This window comes from Linepithema humile, chromosome 4 (assembly GCF_040581485.1).
Source record: "Linepithema humile isolate Giens D197 chromosome 4, Lhum_UNIL_v1.0, whole genome shotgun sequence".
Lineage (NCBI taxonomy): Eukaryota > Metazoa > Arthropoda > Insecta > Hymenoptera > Formicidae > Linepithema > Linepithema humile.
In genome coordinates this window covers 26,745,080-26,762,177 of record NC_090131.1, presented here as the reverse complement: position 1 = coordinate 26,762,177, position 17,098 = coordinate 26,745,080, and the positions used below count along the sequence as shown (strand labels likewise).

At 41.0% G+C, this 17,098-nt stretch overlaps 1 protein-coding gene across 5 annotated transcripts in view; it reads left to right on the top strand.

Moving 5' to 3' along the window:
- Positions 1 to 354: 354 nt before the first annotated feature.
- CRMP (Collapsin Response Mediator Protein) overlaps positions 355 to 17,098 on the top strand; it is a 25,670-nt gene continuing 8,926 nt past the window's right edge. For 3 of the 5 annotated variants that reach the window (XM_012366053.2, XM_012366050.2, XM_012366052.2), the window contains exons 1-9: positions 355 to 598; positions 9,493 to 9,587; positions 10,160 to 10,472; positions 12,240 to 12,419; positions 12,801 to 12,914; positions 13,545 to 13,777; positions 15,930 to 16,266; positions 16,428 to 16,583; positions 16,754 to 17,024. In XM_012366053.2, coding sequence (XP_012221476.1) covers positions 560 to 598; positions 9,493 to 9,587; positions 10,160 to 10,472; positions 12,240 to 12,419; positions 12,801 to 12,914; positions 13,545 to 13,777; positions 15,930 to 16,266; positions 16,428 to 16,583; positions 16,754 to 17,024 — 1,738 coding nt within the window. In that variant the 5' untranslated portion in view covers positions 355 to 559. Of the gene's footprint in view, positions 599 to 9,492; positions 9,588 to 10,159; positions 10,473 to 12,239; positions 12,420 to 12,800; positions 12,915 to 13,544; positions 13,778 to 15,097; positions 15,331 to 15,929; positions 16,267 to 16,427; positions 16,584 to 16,753; positions 17,025 to 17,098 lie in introns of all 5 variants that reach the window. The other 2 variants (XM_012366051.2, XM_012366054.2) reach the window with 1 other exon arrangement.

Genomic DNA, 17,098 nt, shown 5'->3' with positions numbered 1-17,098 from the left:
TTTTAATGCATCTCTGAATTACAATTTTTATCTAAATTTTTTAGAATAATTTTTATTCAAACTTGCCGCTAAAAAAATTCTAGCGATGCCATCTTACGGTCGAGTTTGTTAATCAAGAACCCCATCGTAAAACAAAAAACGCATTACTGAAACGAATTCATGGTAAATCAATTTTATCAGGTCTATTAATTTAATGAGATCTATTTTGCATAATTACTTTTATTAATTACAGGTCTTATTTTTGCATTTTCTAACTCTCCTACAATTCACCAGTAATGTTTTGATTGGTCGAGGTGAGGGAAGCGAGCGAGTGGGAAGCCACCCTCGCCGAGTGGTGAAAACGAAAACGACGCGCGCTCGCAGCGTCGCGTCAGTCGCGTCTAGTCGATCGTGCGGTTGTAATCGTGTGATAACGCTCCTTCCCGATCTCGTTTCTCTTGCGTAGGGAAAAGAAAACGTCGGCGGGATCGCGCGCGTAAAGCGTTTCGTCGTAAGCGAAGATAAAGTGGCCTGCAGTTAGTCGAGGACAAATCATCGTGAGCAATTGTGAATATACGAGATGAGCACGCCAGTGAAGAAGGTGCCCATTCATCTGCAGGTGAGTGCAGAATTTCGCACCTGTAAGCTTTCACGCGGCGCAACCGCCGGTTTTGCGATGAAGCAAAAAAGCGTCGTTATTTTTATCCGCGTCGCGTGACGGTGTATTAGTGGATGAGCGTAGAGCATGGTTGACGATAAATTGCGACGATAAACCGCCACAATAATTTGTCGTACTGTTACAAAATGAGTTAGATTCGGTTCCGTCTATGATGACTCGCGTCGTTAATACGGTACATTCAATAGCGACGCAAATCATTGTCAATGGCGCCAAATGGGAGCAACATCCACTTAAGATGCATGCGCTGTCATTAAATTATGCGTGGGAAATTTCATTAGTTTCTTGAATGCGCTCTTTATCCCTTTATTTCCGTCGTCTGTGTGCATTTGTTTTCGCGAATCACGAATAAGTCATTTTAGGTTATAAATTTTTTGTGGTAACATCTTAGAATCTTTTAATATTTTGAGATACAAAACTTTACGCATTATATGTATTTGTTATGAATTCACAAAATATTTTGAAATCGGATTTTGCTTTATCAGCATATCAAAATTTTATCCATGTATTACGTATTTCGTATTTACGGTATTGCATGGCGGATAAAAACCGCCCCTTTTTCGCAGCAGCGAGGGTGGTTCGATAAGGTCGTTGAATTCAAGAGTTTTTTCCTTTCTGCCACGAAATCTTATTTCCAGAATAAGATTTTTGCTTTCGCCATGTAAAAATCACTAAATCAATATCAGACATTAATTTTCGAAAACATTTTTTGTTTAAACAAAATTTATAAGATGATTTTTCGGATTGTATTTTTTTATTACGTGCATTCAAAGTTTTCTTGCATTGTGAGAAGTCAGTTTCGAAAGTCAACCTTTTGAACAGATACTTAGGCTAAGTATTCAGAGAGTTGCGTTGTCAACGGTCATTGACTGATCAAAGGACTTGTTGCACTGACGTTTTCACGCTAGCTATTTCGCTTTCTCAAGTAGATTGAATGATTCTTTGTGAAACACTTCCGAAGTAGTATACCGATTTTTGTTTACGCCTCAAAATTTTATCATTCAGAATCGTTCACGTAACAATCATCTGAAAATATTCTTATCTGAAATTACAGATTGCATTGGCAATCTGTTAGATAGCTTTATCAATCTGATTTTATGTTTATAGAAGTAAACACGATACAGTAGAAAAGTACAGAGTTAATATATGATTAAACACGTACGCAGGATTTTTGCCAGACAATATCGGTGCAACGAATTTTCAGCAAATAAGATAATCAATCGAGCCGTGCAATAAACAGCTACGCCGTGATAAGAAGCACTATCGCGTCCTTTGCTCTCGACGAGGACTTGTTGCGACTGGTGGTCGATAAATCCGTTCGCGTCGAAAACTCTACGTGCAAAATCGTCATTGTAGAATTATCGGTATTGATAAACCCGTCGATAAAAAGCGAGTGTTTATAGTTAGCCACATTTTAAATAACACTGCTTTTTTCCGTCGATATCACGGTTGATAATTTCGATCAATGAAACGAATCGGCATGAGGGGGTTGCGATCCCGATATTGCATGAGAACTTTTGCAAAGCCGTTTATCTTATTGAGGTTGTCGTTAGCATACGAAATGATGTGCACTTAATCGGAATCGTGACTACTAGCGACTAGATTGATTTCGTCTATTTTTAGAATTATTTATATGACTCTTACTAAATAATCAACGAAATTGTTGACATCAGCTTTTAATATCGTCAGCATGATTTAGTTCTTATGGGCATATCAGGCAATTTTTAATCGATAGAAAGATAATTTTTATTGCACTTGACCTGTGATAAATTTATGATGAGGCACGGTTTAAGATATCATATAATTCACATAAAAATAAACTGTTTTTCTAAGAAATGTAATCACTTAATGCAAATGAAATTATTAATTATGACAAATAATATATTAAGTAAGATAAATTAAATTAATTGTATTTGAATTTACTGAGCTAATTAATTAAGAAAATTTATTAATTTTTTTGAATATTTAGGAAATTCTTTTAAGTCAACAGATTAATTGTTATACTACTCGAGGAGAATCTTCGATGCGCTCTTTCTTCACGTTGCATCATTATCTCAATCAGTATCATTGTAAGCCTCATAAATATCCTATGAAGCATGAAATTATCAGTCACGCTCATTCAATCAAGACGACGAAGAGCCGCGGTTAATTCACACAACCGGTTGTACGGCAAGAATCATTTTTTTTATCGCATATTATTTATAAACCATTGCATAACAGAAACAGAGCTCGAAAATAAAAATAGCTGAATCATGAAAAATGCAGCCTAATTTCATTAAATTCGTCGTCTGTTTTCTGCTCATCGTTAATAATACTCATCGTTAATAATTTATAGTAATTCTCGATGCTATAATGTTTGCGAAGGATATACATTGTGGTCATAAGAAATACATACGTCGATACGAGTAACAAAGATTACAACTCTAACATACGCAATGGTTACCTCGCGATTTTGTATAACTATCGCACGACACCGATTTAGAAAATGTAGGTCAACATTTGCGGCAGCTATACATCAGTATGTCTCTACGCTGCACCAACGACGATAGGAACAATTCGAAAAAAAGACACATTATTAAATAACGCCTGTATTGACGCGCTATTATTAGGTCGAAGTCTATATGCTGATTCTGAATAGCTATTGTCCAGCATCGGGATGTAACGTGTGTCGCAGCATTCGTGGAGAGGAAGTGCTGTAACATTTCAGCTACAACGTGAAAAACGAAAGTAATGTCGCAACCGTGGCGAGGCTGGCGTCTTATTGATCATCATTTTGACGTGTCCTGGCGCCCCGAATAGTCCATTTCTTAGAAAGTCTATCAATCTCTTGCAATGCGTTTAACCGACCAAGATCCATCAACCGAGGTTTCGTCGGGATTTTTAGTTGTATGAAAAATTAAAGATTAATGATTTTATGAAAAATTAATTATTCCACGCAGCTGTCAAAAATTATATTCCATTTTTTATTATATTGCAAATATAATTGCTTCGAGAATTTTAAGATAAAAATTTTTTAGTTAATATTTTACATGTATATTATTGAAAAATATTTTTCTAGATTATTTTATATAAATTTTGTCTCATGATGTCAAAGGAACTTAGAGTTTAATTGTTATATTTAGGGATATCACTCGAATAAAATTGTTTCGAGTATTTTATATCAAGATCTCAAATTTCTTGTACGCGTATTACTGTAAAATATGTAGTTTGGAGTTAATTTTACTTTGATGATGCCGAAGGAACTTAGACCCGGATTTTAACATCTTGAATTTAATTAGCACGTGCTAGTTAGCGCCAATTTAAAGTAGAAAACTCTCATCCTCTTTCTCACCGATCTTGCAAACGGAACAACCACCATACCGTTAGATTCAAGCGTATTATCCCTCCAAGCATTGTATTTAACTGTGTTTGACCGTGTTAACTGCATTTAAAGGCATAATTACAACGTGATTTTTATCACATCAAATACGCGCTCTTTACTAATTTGGAAATATAATTTCCACCGTGATTGCAAAAACCTCTCATCATACTTTTATATTAGCTTTGCCAACTTTTATCATCATCGACAAATCGAGAGTAGATAATTTGCGCGTGATATGCTCCAATTTATTGATCCTAGAACACAGCTTTCTGATAAAAATCTGCGAAAGTATTGAGCAAAAAAAAAATAGAGTTTAAAAATTCTGTAGAAAAGGAAAACGAAAACGAAGCGATCGACGATATTGCGAGTAGCAAAAACAGCGAATGTTGCAAAGTCTCGAAAACCCCTCTTGCGTGTCTCAGGGTTAATAACGCAGGGGAAATGCAATATTAAAGGGAAAATCATACGGCACTGGGACACGGGCAGGAGTAAGCGAGGACCGCGGGGCCGGCGCTCCGCAAATCAATAGTTCGTCGACTCGGCTACGTCGACCTAATGCGGGGAAAACACCCGACGTTCTCTTTAGCATACATTTGCGACATGTCGACGATTCGCCGATACCGTCTGCCTCAGTCCGGTTTCGTAGATCACCTCGGATAACAATAGTATCCGCGAGAGTAGAAATGGCAGGCGGAGATCTTCCCACGATCTTCGACAGGAAGGAACACGAGAACGTTAGCCGATGAGATGATACAAGTGTCGTTGACGGAGCTGTCTGCCGCCGATCATACGACGCGCCTTTTATCTTTGCGATTTCGCAAGCGGAACGAAAGAATACGGAGTAAACAGAGGTGCGGTTGCGACGGCGCACAGGACGATACGATGAAGCCGTGTAATCACGTGGCAGGCGTGTAATTAATGGGAACTGACCTGGTTCTCCATTTCACATATTACATTATCTTCACGACACATTTCACTCCGCTCGGGAATATGTAATTTTTTTTTTTTTTATATAACGCAGTCATTAGAATATGACATCCTCGCCGCTTTAATTAAGTGTGCTAAACAATCTGCTCTCTCATAAAAGAAGGCTACTATTATTTTTATTGAAACATTTTAAACGCCAGATTATTTCACTCGTCGAGAAAAGTAAAGTGAAAAATTTCTGTTTGTGTGACTTTACCGTACGTTTTTATTTTGTTCACATTTAATTACATTGATTTTCTACTTTTGAATTATTTTAATTACTATGAATATTTTAAATAGAAATTGGACGCCAGTAATGAATTCACAGGCTGTACGTGCCATTTAATCTATTCATAGACTGCAAAATTGAAAGTTCGACACATATAGCTTTTGAAGCATGTCGCAGTACCATTATTTGCGGTAATTTTCGTCAGTTACTTATCTCGCTCTGCTTCCGCCTCGACTAGCTGCATCACATCTATTTCTAGATCTTTTTTTATTTACTTATTGTCGGTCACAGTGATTTTGCGCGAGGCTCTCCCCCCCTTCCTCCCGCCGTCGTGTTTAACACGCTGATGCGGTGTTAAATTTGGCCCGACCGCTAAGTCGGTCAATCGAAACGCGCGTTGCCGGCATCGTTTGCTGAAACGCAAACGGCCGCAATAGGTGAAGCCAGGTGTGACTTACCGTCCGCTGTTTCCGGCGCGCGTCGTGTTTACGGATGCGAAGTAGACCAGACACGTCGCGATCGTCCGCGTTCGCAGGGTCCGCAGAACAATCTTGGGTCGTGAAAGATAATTAATAAAAGATAAAAATCATTAATATCGCGAACAAGAATGTTCTGCGCTTTTGACGTGTCGCAATAGTGCGAATCAAATGATTGGAAATCAATGTAAATAGAATGGAAATCAATTTCATTTGTAATTTCTTCATTAAAGTCGGATGTAGGTGATTTCCGTTGAACGCTTTGCGTGGGTTTCGAGCATTCCGACGAGAGTTTCTGCGCTTCACGCGTGTGCATCTTCACTCATCAGCGTGGCTCATGATCGTGGAATATGGTCCAAGGACGCCTTGGATCGCGACGACAATGTTGTCTTAAAGAGATCTTTTGTAGGTTTCATATGCGGTCGCGTGTTAGATGCATAGATTATAATATACGCACGTCCACGTATAGCATATCATTAAGAAGCGAGGCGCAAATACTCGTTAGACACCGATCGTACAATTATTGACTAGTGGTAGTCTTACGTAACCTTGCAAGTCTCTTAGGCGCAGATTAGTTCGCGTGCGAACATATTTGCTCTGTGATCTACACATGCGAACAAACTTTTTTTTCAAGAAGTTCAAGCACAATTTTTGGAATTTAAATATTGGAATTTGAGTATTTTCTATTATTTGAGTATATTCTATTCTGTTGTTATCTAAATCTTGTATTGGCATATTTAGGAATAAATATAATAATTCGATTTACGGTCTTTTGAAGACGGTAAAATACTTGTTAAACATATACGTCTTTGTGTCATAATTTTTTAAATATTTAAAAATGTGAGATATCGAACGCAGCAGTCGGTTACGCAATGTTTGAAGTTTGGCCGTGTGTCTCGCACTGCGCCAGGTAAGCCCGCGTTAACGTTTACCGAGTCGAGCTGCATCGTGGTGCACCGTGTGTTTCGTTAGCTACTAAAGAGATTACCGGTCCGGGCGCAGAGCAATTCTAAGTTTCTCTCCTTAAAGGAAACGGTAAAGAACACTTTTCCTTTTTTGCCTGCGTCTTTAATTATTATTTCACGCCAAATAAGCATGCGCATATCTGGAGAAGAGAAAAACAACGCGCCGACGTCGATTTTAATTAAATTTAATTGATAGTATAAATTAGCTACGAGATGTACTTTCTAAAAATCGCACGCTCTAACTTCTTCCCCGACGATAAGATGATACGAGCTGTCATATAAATATTGCAGCGGAGTAACGGAAATCGGCTCGGCATAGTGCCGCCGGGAGGATCGACCCGCCTACATCCTCGCGCCTTGCACCGAAAGAGCAAAGTCTAAAAGTGGCAGCCCGATTTTCTCACACTTCGCGCGAGAGAGTGGCACGTTCTGACACGCCGAATTACGGCCGCGATCTAATCGCGCGGAGATAGCCGCGATAAGAGATCCCCGCTCAAAGCCGCGTCAAAGTTCGAGCCGGCGAATCCGAGAGAGACGTATAGGCAGGATGTGTCGGGGCTATTGATTTTAACCGGGAGCGCATGGGAGTCGCACGTCTGACTCACGGACCGTATTTTGCGCCGGTATTAACCTTGACTTCGCAGCGTGTGCTTGATAGAAATCATAACTTTTAATATCTCGGTGTACCAATTTAATAATTCGTTAAAATCGATACAAGACGATTTTATATTTTATGTATTGAAGAGAAAATTGTGGGAGATTCGTTCTCTGAACGGGATAACGGTGTAAAAATAATTTGAAGAATTTTTTAATAACTCAGAAGGATGTGTGAGATGAGAGAAATAGACTCGCGCGTAATTTATGAACTGCCAAGTGTTGCGGGAATCAAGTTTTTCAATGCCCGATACTTCATCTCAGAGTTTAATGGGATTCCGCTTTTGAAGTACTCTCGCGAAGAATTTCACTTAAAAATCACACGGTGCCGTGGTCGTATTTTAAGACCGGTGCGTGCCGAAAATACATCCGAGCGCTGATCTCCTAAACACATGAGACACACATGTTCTCAGCCGCGGCTAATAACTACACTCCGTAGATGACAAGGTCTCCGCCCACGCAGATTACATCTGCGGGGTTTCGATGGCCTCTGTAATAAAAATCGAAGGTCGTGCATCCGCATTTCTCCATTTCTCCCGAAGTCTCTCCTACGCGTGCCCACGCCGTGTCGTCTATTCCAGATCTAGTTTTACATATTGCCTCGATCAAGATGCACTTGCTGTTGCATCAACTCTATTGTGAAAATTTCTTCTCATTAAATATGCAAGAGTCCCAGTTCTAGCAAAACATCTCTTAAACATTTTTGTTTGAGAAACTTAATTTAATAGAATTTAAGAAAGTTTTTTTAAAGAAAAATATGAAGCTGTCAGACGGAGAAACTTGAGCGCGTACGTTCGAAATACTTTCTTATGCAAAACAATAATGATTAAATTTAATAGAAATGAATTAATAAATCTTCTGAAGAAAATATAAAGTTATCAGATTGCTCAGAGCGTTAAACTCTTTGAGAAATTTAATCACATGTATTAAATTACTTTCCAATGCAAAACAATAATTGATAGAAATAATTCAATTGAGAAATTTTAATCAAGAAATTGAAGAGAAGTCAGATTTTTCGGCTTACTAAGTTTCTTTCAAGAATTTAATCACACGCGAGTCGAATTACTTTCTGACGCGAAACTGTAAAGAGAGCCTATTAGGATCGGTGACGCGAAAACGCCTCGGGGCGAAGGTGAAATCGAAGGGTGTCTCGTGGGGTGGAGCTCGGGCGGAAGGGCTCGTTGCCAGCAACGGTAGACCTCGTGGGGCGCAAAGAGGTCTAGACTCGCCGGCGTATTTGCGGAACGTGGCGGGTGGCGGCAACCGGAATTATTCTTTTTTTCTTCCAGGCGCGCTGCCGTCATACTCATGCTCGTCATCACCCTTTCTTTCCCTTGGGAGAAGAGGTAGGGAGGGAGGGGTTGCTTTTATGCTCTGCCTGCACGCACGAGGGCGACGAGCACGAGCGCCGTGAAAGTCCTTTGAAAGGATGCGCATCGCGCATCGTCTATGCGGTTACCTGCCGCGTCGGCATACGCAATGACTCTTTTTCGCAATTTGTTCCTCCAGGAAGATAAGGATCGCGGCACGCGTTACGTCAATAGTGAAACAAAGAGTGCAACTGGAAATTGCTTTCTATTATACTTTTTGATTTCGACGCTGTTGAAACCTCGTCGAGGTCGTCGACATCGATTGAATTTTCATTTGTTTTCTTACGTTTTTAATCTCACAGATAAAATCTGATTTAATCTCTTTAATATTATAAATATATAATCAACACGCTAATTGGTAATTCATGTTATACATATTTTTTTACGCTAATTTCCCTTGCATTTATTAACTTCTTGAACGCGCGTGTAAATTTCATCAGCCGTGAAAATGAGTGGAAAAATATGGTTATCTTTTTTTCTCAACGGCACACGAGACAACATTGTCAGCTTATCGGATCACATCGAATACATGCTCTAAATCCAGCATTAGCGGAAGTGCGTGAACCGTCGCTCGTACGGCGCTGATTGATAATACCGTACACAGCGTTGCACGCACGTTAATTGCGTATGCCGGATGTTGGAGTCCACTCACGTTGCGTACGTTAAATCAAGGACAGCACTCGGGGCGAGTCATGGTCGTGCGATGGAAAAGAGTCATTTAATTCGTTCAATCGCTTTACCGTTCGATTAAGCTCGCACTTATCGGAATCCCGCTTGATTAACGTTTAATTAACGCAAACGTTATTTCGTTTTCAGAGCGCGCAGAACAGATTGCTGATTAAAAACGGCAAGGTTGTCAACGACGACGGGATCATCGATAGCGATGTCTACATCGAGGATGGCATCATCAGGTATGCGTTTTCCTATTTCAAGATACACCGCGCGACACGCAATAAATAACTTCGCGTTGTGACGCAATCGTTTGCGGAGATCATTACTATTGCTCGCGAGAATGAATTACCGAATGTCAACTGGCACGTTTGCTTTTCGAAGATACCGAACGCGTTGCGTTTTGTCCGCTGGTACGACGCTCATGTATTCAACTTACGTGTCTAACCGCCACTTTACACAAGCGAAACGCGATACACACACGTCATCGTTGCGGTAGTTTTGTCATTTGAAGCTGAATGAGGTGGCGACGGATAAAGCAAGTACGCTCGATGTGATTTATTGAGCAGACGTGACCGAGACATCAGGTCTGTTCTTCATAGCTCAACTGGCTGCACTAGTTCGGAGTTTTATCTTCCTCCTTCCAATATGGAAAAAGGAAGATATAAACTCCGAACTAGTGCAGCCAGTTCTGCCGTAAAGAACAGACCTATCGTCAGCCGAGATTGATTGAACTTAATTTACGATCCACTTTTAACGGCAGAGATTAATCGAACGCGAAGGGCGAGGAATATATTTGGAAAAATGTTTGCAGGCAAATGGGACGCAATCTCATTATACCGGGCGGCACGAGGACCATCGATGCGCGTGGAAGATACGTGATGCCCGGCGGCATAGATCCGCACACGCATTTTGAGATGGAGTTTATGGATTCCAAGTCGGTGGATGATTTTTACCAGGGCACGAAAGCCGCCGTCGCCGGCGGTACGACGATGATCATCGACTTTGTGATACCGCGGAAGGACGAGAGCCTCGTGGAGGCTTACGACAGATACAGGGAAACGGCGGATCAAAAAGTATGCTGCGATTACGGGCTGCACGTCGCCGTCACCTCCTGGAATCCGAAGGTACATTTATTGCGTGATATTTAAGACTTATTCATTAATATTCGGATATATTTCGGTATACACTTGCGATAATTTATTAGATCTCGTTGAGGTTCATTCTAGCGATAAATTTCTTAATAAATAAAGAATATTATTTTTGTATATTTTATTTTAATCACGTTTAAAAAAACAGCAGATTTTTATTGTCATTGTTTCACTCGCGATCGCACAATTTCTTTATCGTAATTGCAATTTATGTATTATAAATCATCGAGATAACATTAATTTAATTACTGATTACTCTTTTCCTCGCATCACGAACAATTAGAGTCCAATCGTCATTGACGGAGTGGAACAAAACACCTGTAATCTTATCAACTTTCTCAACTACCGACGCATTGCTTTCTAACTACTTCAAGATTAGTTGTCTTTGCATCAATAATACTTAACGTCGTGGTATCTTTTACGGCGCGATGCGTCAATTAAGCGCTTGTATCGCAGCGTAACGTTACGCCAGGTCATCGTGCCATGTGCGATGCAGTTCGCACGTACTCTCTATTCCGCTTTTTTAGTCACCCGGAACGAGATAATTGCGGTAACACGAAACCTTCTAGAAAAGAAAGCCTGTCTAGACCTGACCCCTTTCTTCCTCCGCTGATCACGTTCGAAGTTAATACGCGATATTTCACGATGTTTTGCTCGCCGCGGCATTTTGTGCTTCAAAATTACGCGCCACATTGACCAGGCGTCAATTGCCGTAATGACAATTTACGTAATTTTCCCGTACAATGTAAATTATACGACTGCGCACACAGTACACATAAAATTAATCCAATTCTTCTTGCAGCTTCCGGTCATTACGATAGTCATGCAATTTAATCTAAAAGTCCGAACGAACTCGTCGGACACGCTCTGTCAGTAGTTCCTGATTTTAACGTCCAGTTGTATCAATACAATCAGATTAATCAAAACGGACTTAATAATGATTTGTTTCCTCAAAAAATTGGAACAAATTAGCATGCATTGCACAAACGGAAAATAAGCAAAACATTATTTGCGCTTAAATTTGTGCAGGCATCAACATGATATTTGAATAAATTCTCTAAATAAAATTGAAGCAGAATGTAACGTGCAGAAGTATTTCAAAGGTTTACAACGCCATTGAGTGGAAACCTACAAATGATACATAATATGAATTGACAACGAGCATAAGTGAGCTAACATATGTAGATGTGCATGCTGAAAGCAGATTTGAATAACTTTCAACTCGAAATCATTTGACGCTTCTATCTCGAGATTCGAATTGTCTGAACTGCTCGATCATCTGAAATTTTCAAGCATTATTCTTAAACATAGATATTACAGAATATTACAAATTGCCGGAACTGCAGTTATCAATTACTTTTTATTGTCATTATTGCGCGCAATATAATGCTAGAAGAAATTCCAATAAATCCAATCTATTGCCTTATAGGATGTGATTATCGACATTCGAAGTCGAAACATGCAATTTCGATGCAGGAAAACTGTTAGACTCATACCGTAAATTGGCGACTGTCGCGCAGATCTCGGCGTAAACGGCCTGCAATCGCCGATCACGCAGCTGGAATGCCGAGCGGCACATGACAGATGAGGAAACCGCGCGCGCGTAGTGGCTTGAGGGCGCGATGGAAACGAGTGATTTGTCGTCGTCGTCGTTGCCGCCTTATTTGCCGTCCGTCGTGCGGTCGAAAGGAAGCCACGTTCGATTCATTATTCATCGGTGCTCACCGTCCCGTCTCTTTGCAGGTCAAAGAAGACATGGCGACACTGGCGAAGGATCACGGCGTCGGCAGTTTCAAGATGTTTATGGCGTACCGGGACATATTCATGCTCAGAGACCCGGAGCTGATCGAGGCGTTCAAGGCTTGCAAGGACATCGGCGCCGTCGCTATGGTGCACGCGGAGAACGGCGATATTATCGCAGAGGTATATAAATATATTGCAATGATACGATTGTTAAAAACATTTTTAGAAAACTTTTCAGTTCTTAGAATTAAAAAAAAAAAATGTCCGAATTGTTTCTGGCAGTTTAAAAGGCGGTCAATGTATAACGATAAATAAAAACAATAACAAATAACAAACAATTTACATTTCCGAAGACGCACTGAGTAGAATAATTCCTTGTTTCCACATTGTAATTTCAATGTTATCAAGGTGGACAAACAGAGGAACATAAAAAGGTAATAAAACGCTCATACGCGACTTGAAAGCTAGATGGCAGGGGGATAAGAAACGCGTTGTTTGGAACGGGATTTTAACAAAAATACAATTTGCGAGCTCTCTCCAATCGTCGTAAACTTGTTCCAGAATGCGAAGAAACTGCTGGCCGCGGGAGTCACCGGGCCGGAGGGCCACGAGATGTCACGGCCCGAAGAAGTCGAGGCGGAGGCTGTGAATAGAGCGTGCATTATCGCGAATCAGGTAAGCGGAAACGCTTAGCAACGCCGTCTTTGTTAGAACATCGATATATCTATAAACAGTTTCGTTTATTCGTGCTTTGTTATCCATCTTTATGTACATCAGCACGCAAAGTCTTTTCATATTTGTCCGTTTTTCGACGTTCTATTATGGATGCACTTGGCACGCTATCCCTAGCCGGTATTCAGTTCAAGAACGTTCATAAATCTTGGCGCGGATTAGAATTCAGGACGACGCAGAGCGCTACTTTTCGGCATCTGCCAAATGTCCGAAATTCTCACTATAATCTCGCCGGGATCAAAAAATATCTGTGTCGTGTGGTAAAGTGTCTTGAAGACGCTTCGAAGATGCCTACGTGATCTCATTTTTCTTTTTCACCATTTTCTTCTCTTAAATCATATTTCCGTAGATTTTATCATTTTTTTTATTTCTAGCTTTTTAAATTTTATTTCCTTAAATCTCACTTTTTTAATAAATTTATTAATTATAGAAATATAATTTCTTCTATTTTTTTTCTCTACCAATTATATTTACAACGCAGGCTACACGTTGCAGGAGAACGCGAATGTGTTTGTCATTGTTGCATCTGCTGCTGTTTTTTTTTTTTATTAGACCGAAATTCTGCATGCTTAGGTCAATTGCCCGCTGTACGTAGTGCATGTGATGAGTCGTAGCGCCGGCGAGCAAGTGGACGCCGCGCGTAAACGCGGCGTTTGCGTCTTCGGCGAGACCCTGGCGGCTGCGGTCGGCACAGACGGTACCAACTACTTGCACAAATGCTGGAGACACGCCGCTGGCCACGTTCTCAGTCCACCACTCAGACCGGATCCGGATACGCCGCGAGTACTCGTGAACATGTTAGCCAAGTGAGTCCCGGGGGGGGCAACGAATTCGGGACTTTTTGACAACTTTGACATCGGAGCGGGCTGAGATGTGAATTTATGATGCCGCTGTGTACAGAGCCGTTGTAGGCACTCTTAACGCACAAGCGAGCAATTCGGGGTTTTACCGTTATTGAAGTATATATTGAATCGTCGTGAGCTAAAGCCAACAATAAGTAGAGTCCAGGGCAAATTGCTAGCCGTGGCTGTTTAAACATAGATCCAGTTATGGACGTCCTTAAATGGCGAATCCCCCTTTGGCCAAGTGCGGTATCTTGCCCGCGAGAATGCTGTCGGAAGACACTTTCATTCGAAATCGATGCAATGAGCACGTATCATGCTTTCTACCTAAAAGGAGTAACACGCCGATCGCGACTTTTTCCTAAATAACTAAGCGTACACCGAGGCAAGAAATGTGGGAAATCGTAGAGAGTGGAAAAGCTTGACTAGAGAAGTACGACATTGACGTCAACGTGTATTTTGCCGTAAATCATACCCACTGTATCGATCGAATGACGTTGTCCAAATAACGTTGCAGCATGCACATTCGGAGCACGGAATATCGATTGCATTCGTAAGTTCTGTTTCGCTTTGTGTCCCCTCGCACTTTCTATATAGTTGATTAGCGGAAATAGGTTGCAATTGCGGCAATAGTAAGTTTCTACGTTATCCAGCTTGCGTGATGTACGCGCATAGAGTGCAATTACGCCGTTATCCGTTATTGCGCACGTTAAAATTTATATTTAGAAGTTCCCGACGAAATCCCACTCGTATGCATGAAAGTAGCTGTCGTTTTCTCCTCGCTCACTTATTTTTATTTATCAGATGTGCCTGTTACGTGATCAGCACTGTTCCCTCTCGTGAAACATTCCATTATTTTAGCATTGCGTATTTGATGTGAAAGTGTTTACATAAAAGTTGGTGTAAAAGTATTAAGTGAGAAGTATTTGTAAAAGTTAGACGGCAAATTGAGCTGAAAAGAATTTCTGGTTTTTCTATTTTAATTTCTTCCTCAATTATATACCAATCCGTGTGATATAACATGCCTATATCTGGAATTTAATCATTTAAATATATGCATGTTGTATTTTAATTATTTCGATACAAATATTTCCATAAATGCAAATATTAACACACGGCGAGGAATAATGCATTCGAAAGATCGAAAAACTTTTGAAGTATATGAAAATTGTGACAAAAAATCTCGGTACCAATTTTTTTCAGCCGCTTTGTCTAATGATACAGAATGATAGAAGGAGAGCAAAAGCGGTTATTTCAGTGAGAGGATAAAAATATCGCGTTTAGGTGAATAGTCCGCTGTATGTAACGGCGATCACGAGCAAGTCGGCCGCCGACGTCGTGTCGGCGAAGCGATCTGATGGTGTCGTCGTTTTCGGAGAAACCCTGGCGAGCGCCGTCGGCATCGACGGTAGCGAGCAATATGGCAAAGATATGGGAAGAGCGAGGCGTTTTATTACTAACCCGCCGTTGCGGCCTGATCCAACGACACCTGCGTATTTAACCGAACACCTGGCTCAGTAAGTAGATCGTATAAAGATCCCCCCCTATGTTTACATAATGAATGGGTTCCATCACCTTAATTACATTCTTTTTTTATTAAAAGCACTTTATGACATTTGTTGGAGGAAAATGTATTCTTAATTGTCCAAAGAAATGGCAGGAAATTTCACGGTTCTGGCGCATCTTATATTTTTTTCATAAATCTGAATTAAGTTTGCCGTCTTTCTTCGCTGAAATTTCTAGATTCTTTCCGATTCGATGACTCCGTTGCGCTATTTTTCCTCGCGCAAATCCGGCTTATTTCGCGGCGATAAATTACAATAACAAATGACGTGGATGACATAAGTCTTGGTCTTGATATTAATAGCTGCGTGGGAAGTCGCTTGTGTAGCGCAGCGCATTGATGTTAATTAAACGGGCGGAGGAAAAACTACTAGTTTAACGATCGCTCTTAAACAGCCACCTTCTAATTTTTAATTTCTTTGCTTATTTAATTTTATGTTATTAATTTCGATTACTTTATCCGCCTATTCGATGTCAAGGTAATCAGTTGAGTTTTTAGTTTCCTTTATCTTCACACTCGATCTTCAGGCGCACTAATACGGTCGTTTTTCAGAGATAATCTCCAAGTGATCGGTAGCGATAATTGCACGTTCAACGCTGAGCAGAAGGCGTTGGGCAAGGATGACTTCACGAAGATCCCGAACGGCGTGAACGGCGTCGAGGATAGGATGTCGGTGCTTTGGGAGAAGGGCGTACACGCTGGCATAATGGACCCCACGCGATTCGTCGCCGTCACCAGCACGAACGCCGCTAGGATCTTCAATCTGTATCCCCGAAAGGGCGTCATAGCCATCGGCTCGGACGCCGATATTGTCGTCTGGGACCCCAACAGGAAGCGCACCATTTCCGCCGAGACTCACGTTCAGGCCGTTGACTTCAACATCTTCGAGGCTAGTTTGATTAAGACATACGCTTTCAATTTGGTAGATGAAATACGATGCATTATTCATACGATTCTGTCGCAAGAGACAATATTGATCGCCGCTTGTCACAGAATTCTCTTGCGTGACTGCAGTTTTAATTAATATTTAATTTTTTATTATTACTGCAGGGCACGGAAGTCACTGGTGTACCTGAATATGTAATCGTCAACGGACGCGTGTGCGTGGACGAGTGCGAGCTGAAAGCTGTTCACGGATTCGGCAAATACGTGAACTCGGAGCCATTCGGCGCTTACGTATATGACATAATAAACGAGAAGGAAAAGGTAAATTTCTTATTTTTTTTACATGTCTTTCTATCATTGCTTTTTATAATTGTTATTTCCGACAAAATATTCTAAAAAAGTACATCATTAATCCCGGATTGATTGGAATAAAATTCGATTTTTATTTAAATTTATTATAAAAGTGTTATATATTGTTACTGCACATTTAGATACCGCGCGGAGTTGCACGAACGGAAGCAGAGGCGAAAAGATTCGCCGAGGAAGACGCCGCGATCGCGAGAGCTAGGGAAGCATCAAGAGCGGCTGCGGCCGCTGCCGCGGCGCGCAATCAGAACGGTTCGATTCACAGTCCGAAGATAAAACTGCCAGCTACCAGCTTCCTACCCACCTTGCCGGATTCCGCCGTGGTGACGCCGTCCACGAGAGGCCCGAGACTCGAAGGGCAGAGAAATCTGCAGGACACTACTTTCTCCATCAGCGGTGAGTCTCGAACTTACTGTCGAATCTTTACATATCTGGCGTTTAACATTTCTCTTCTGGTGGTCTCGTAACAC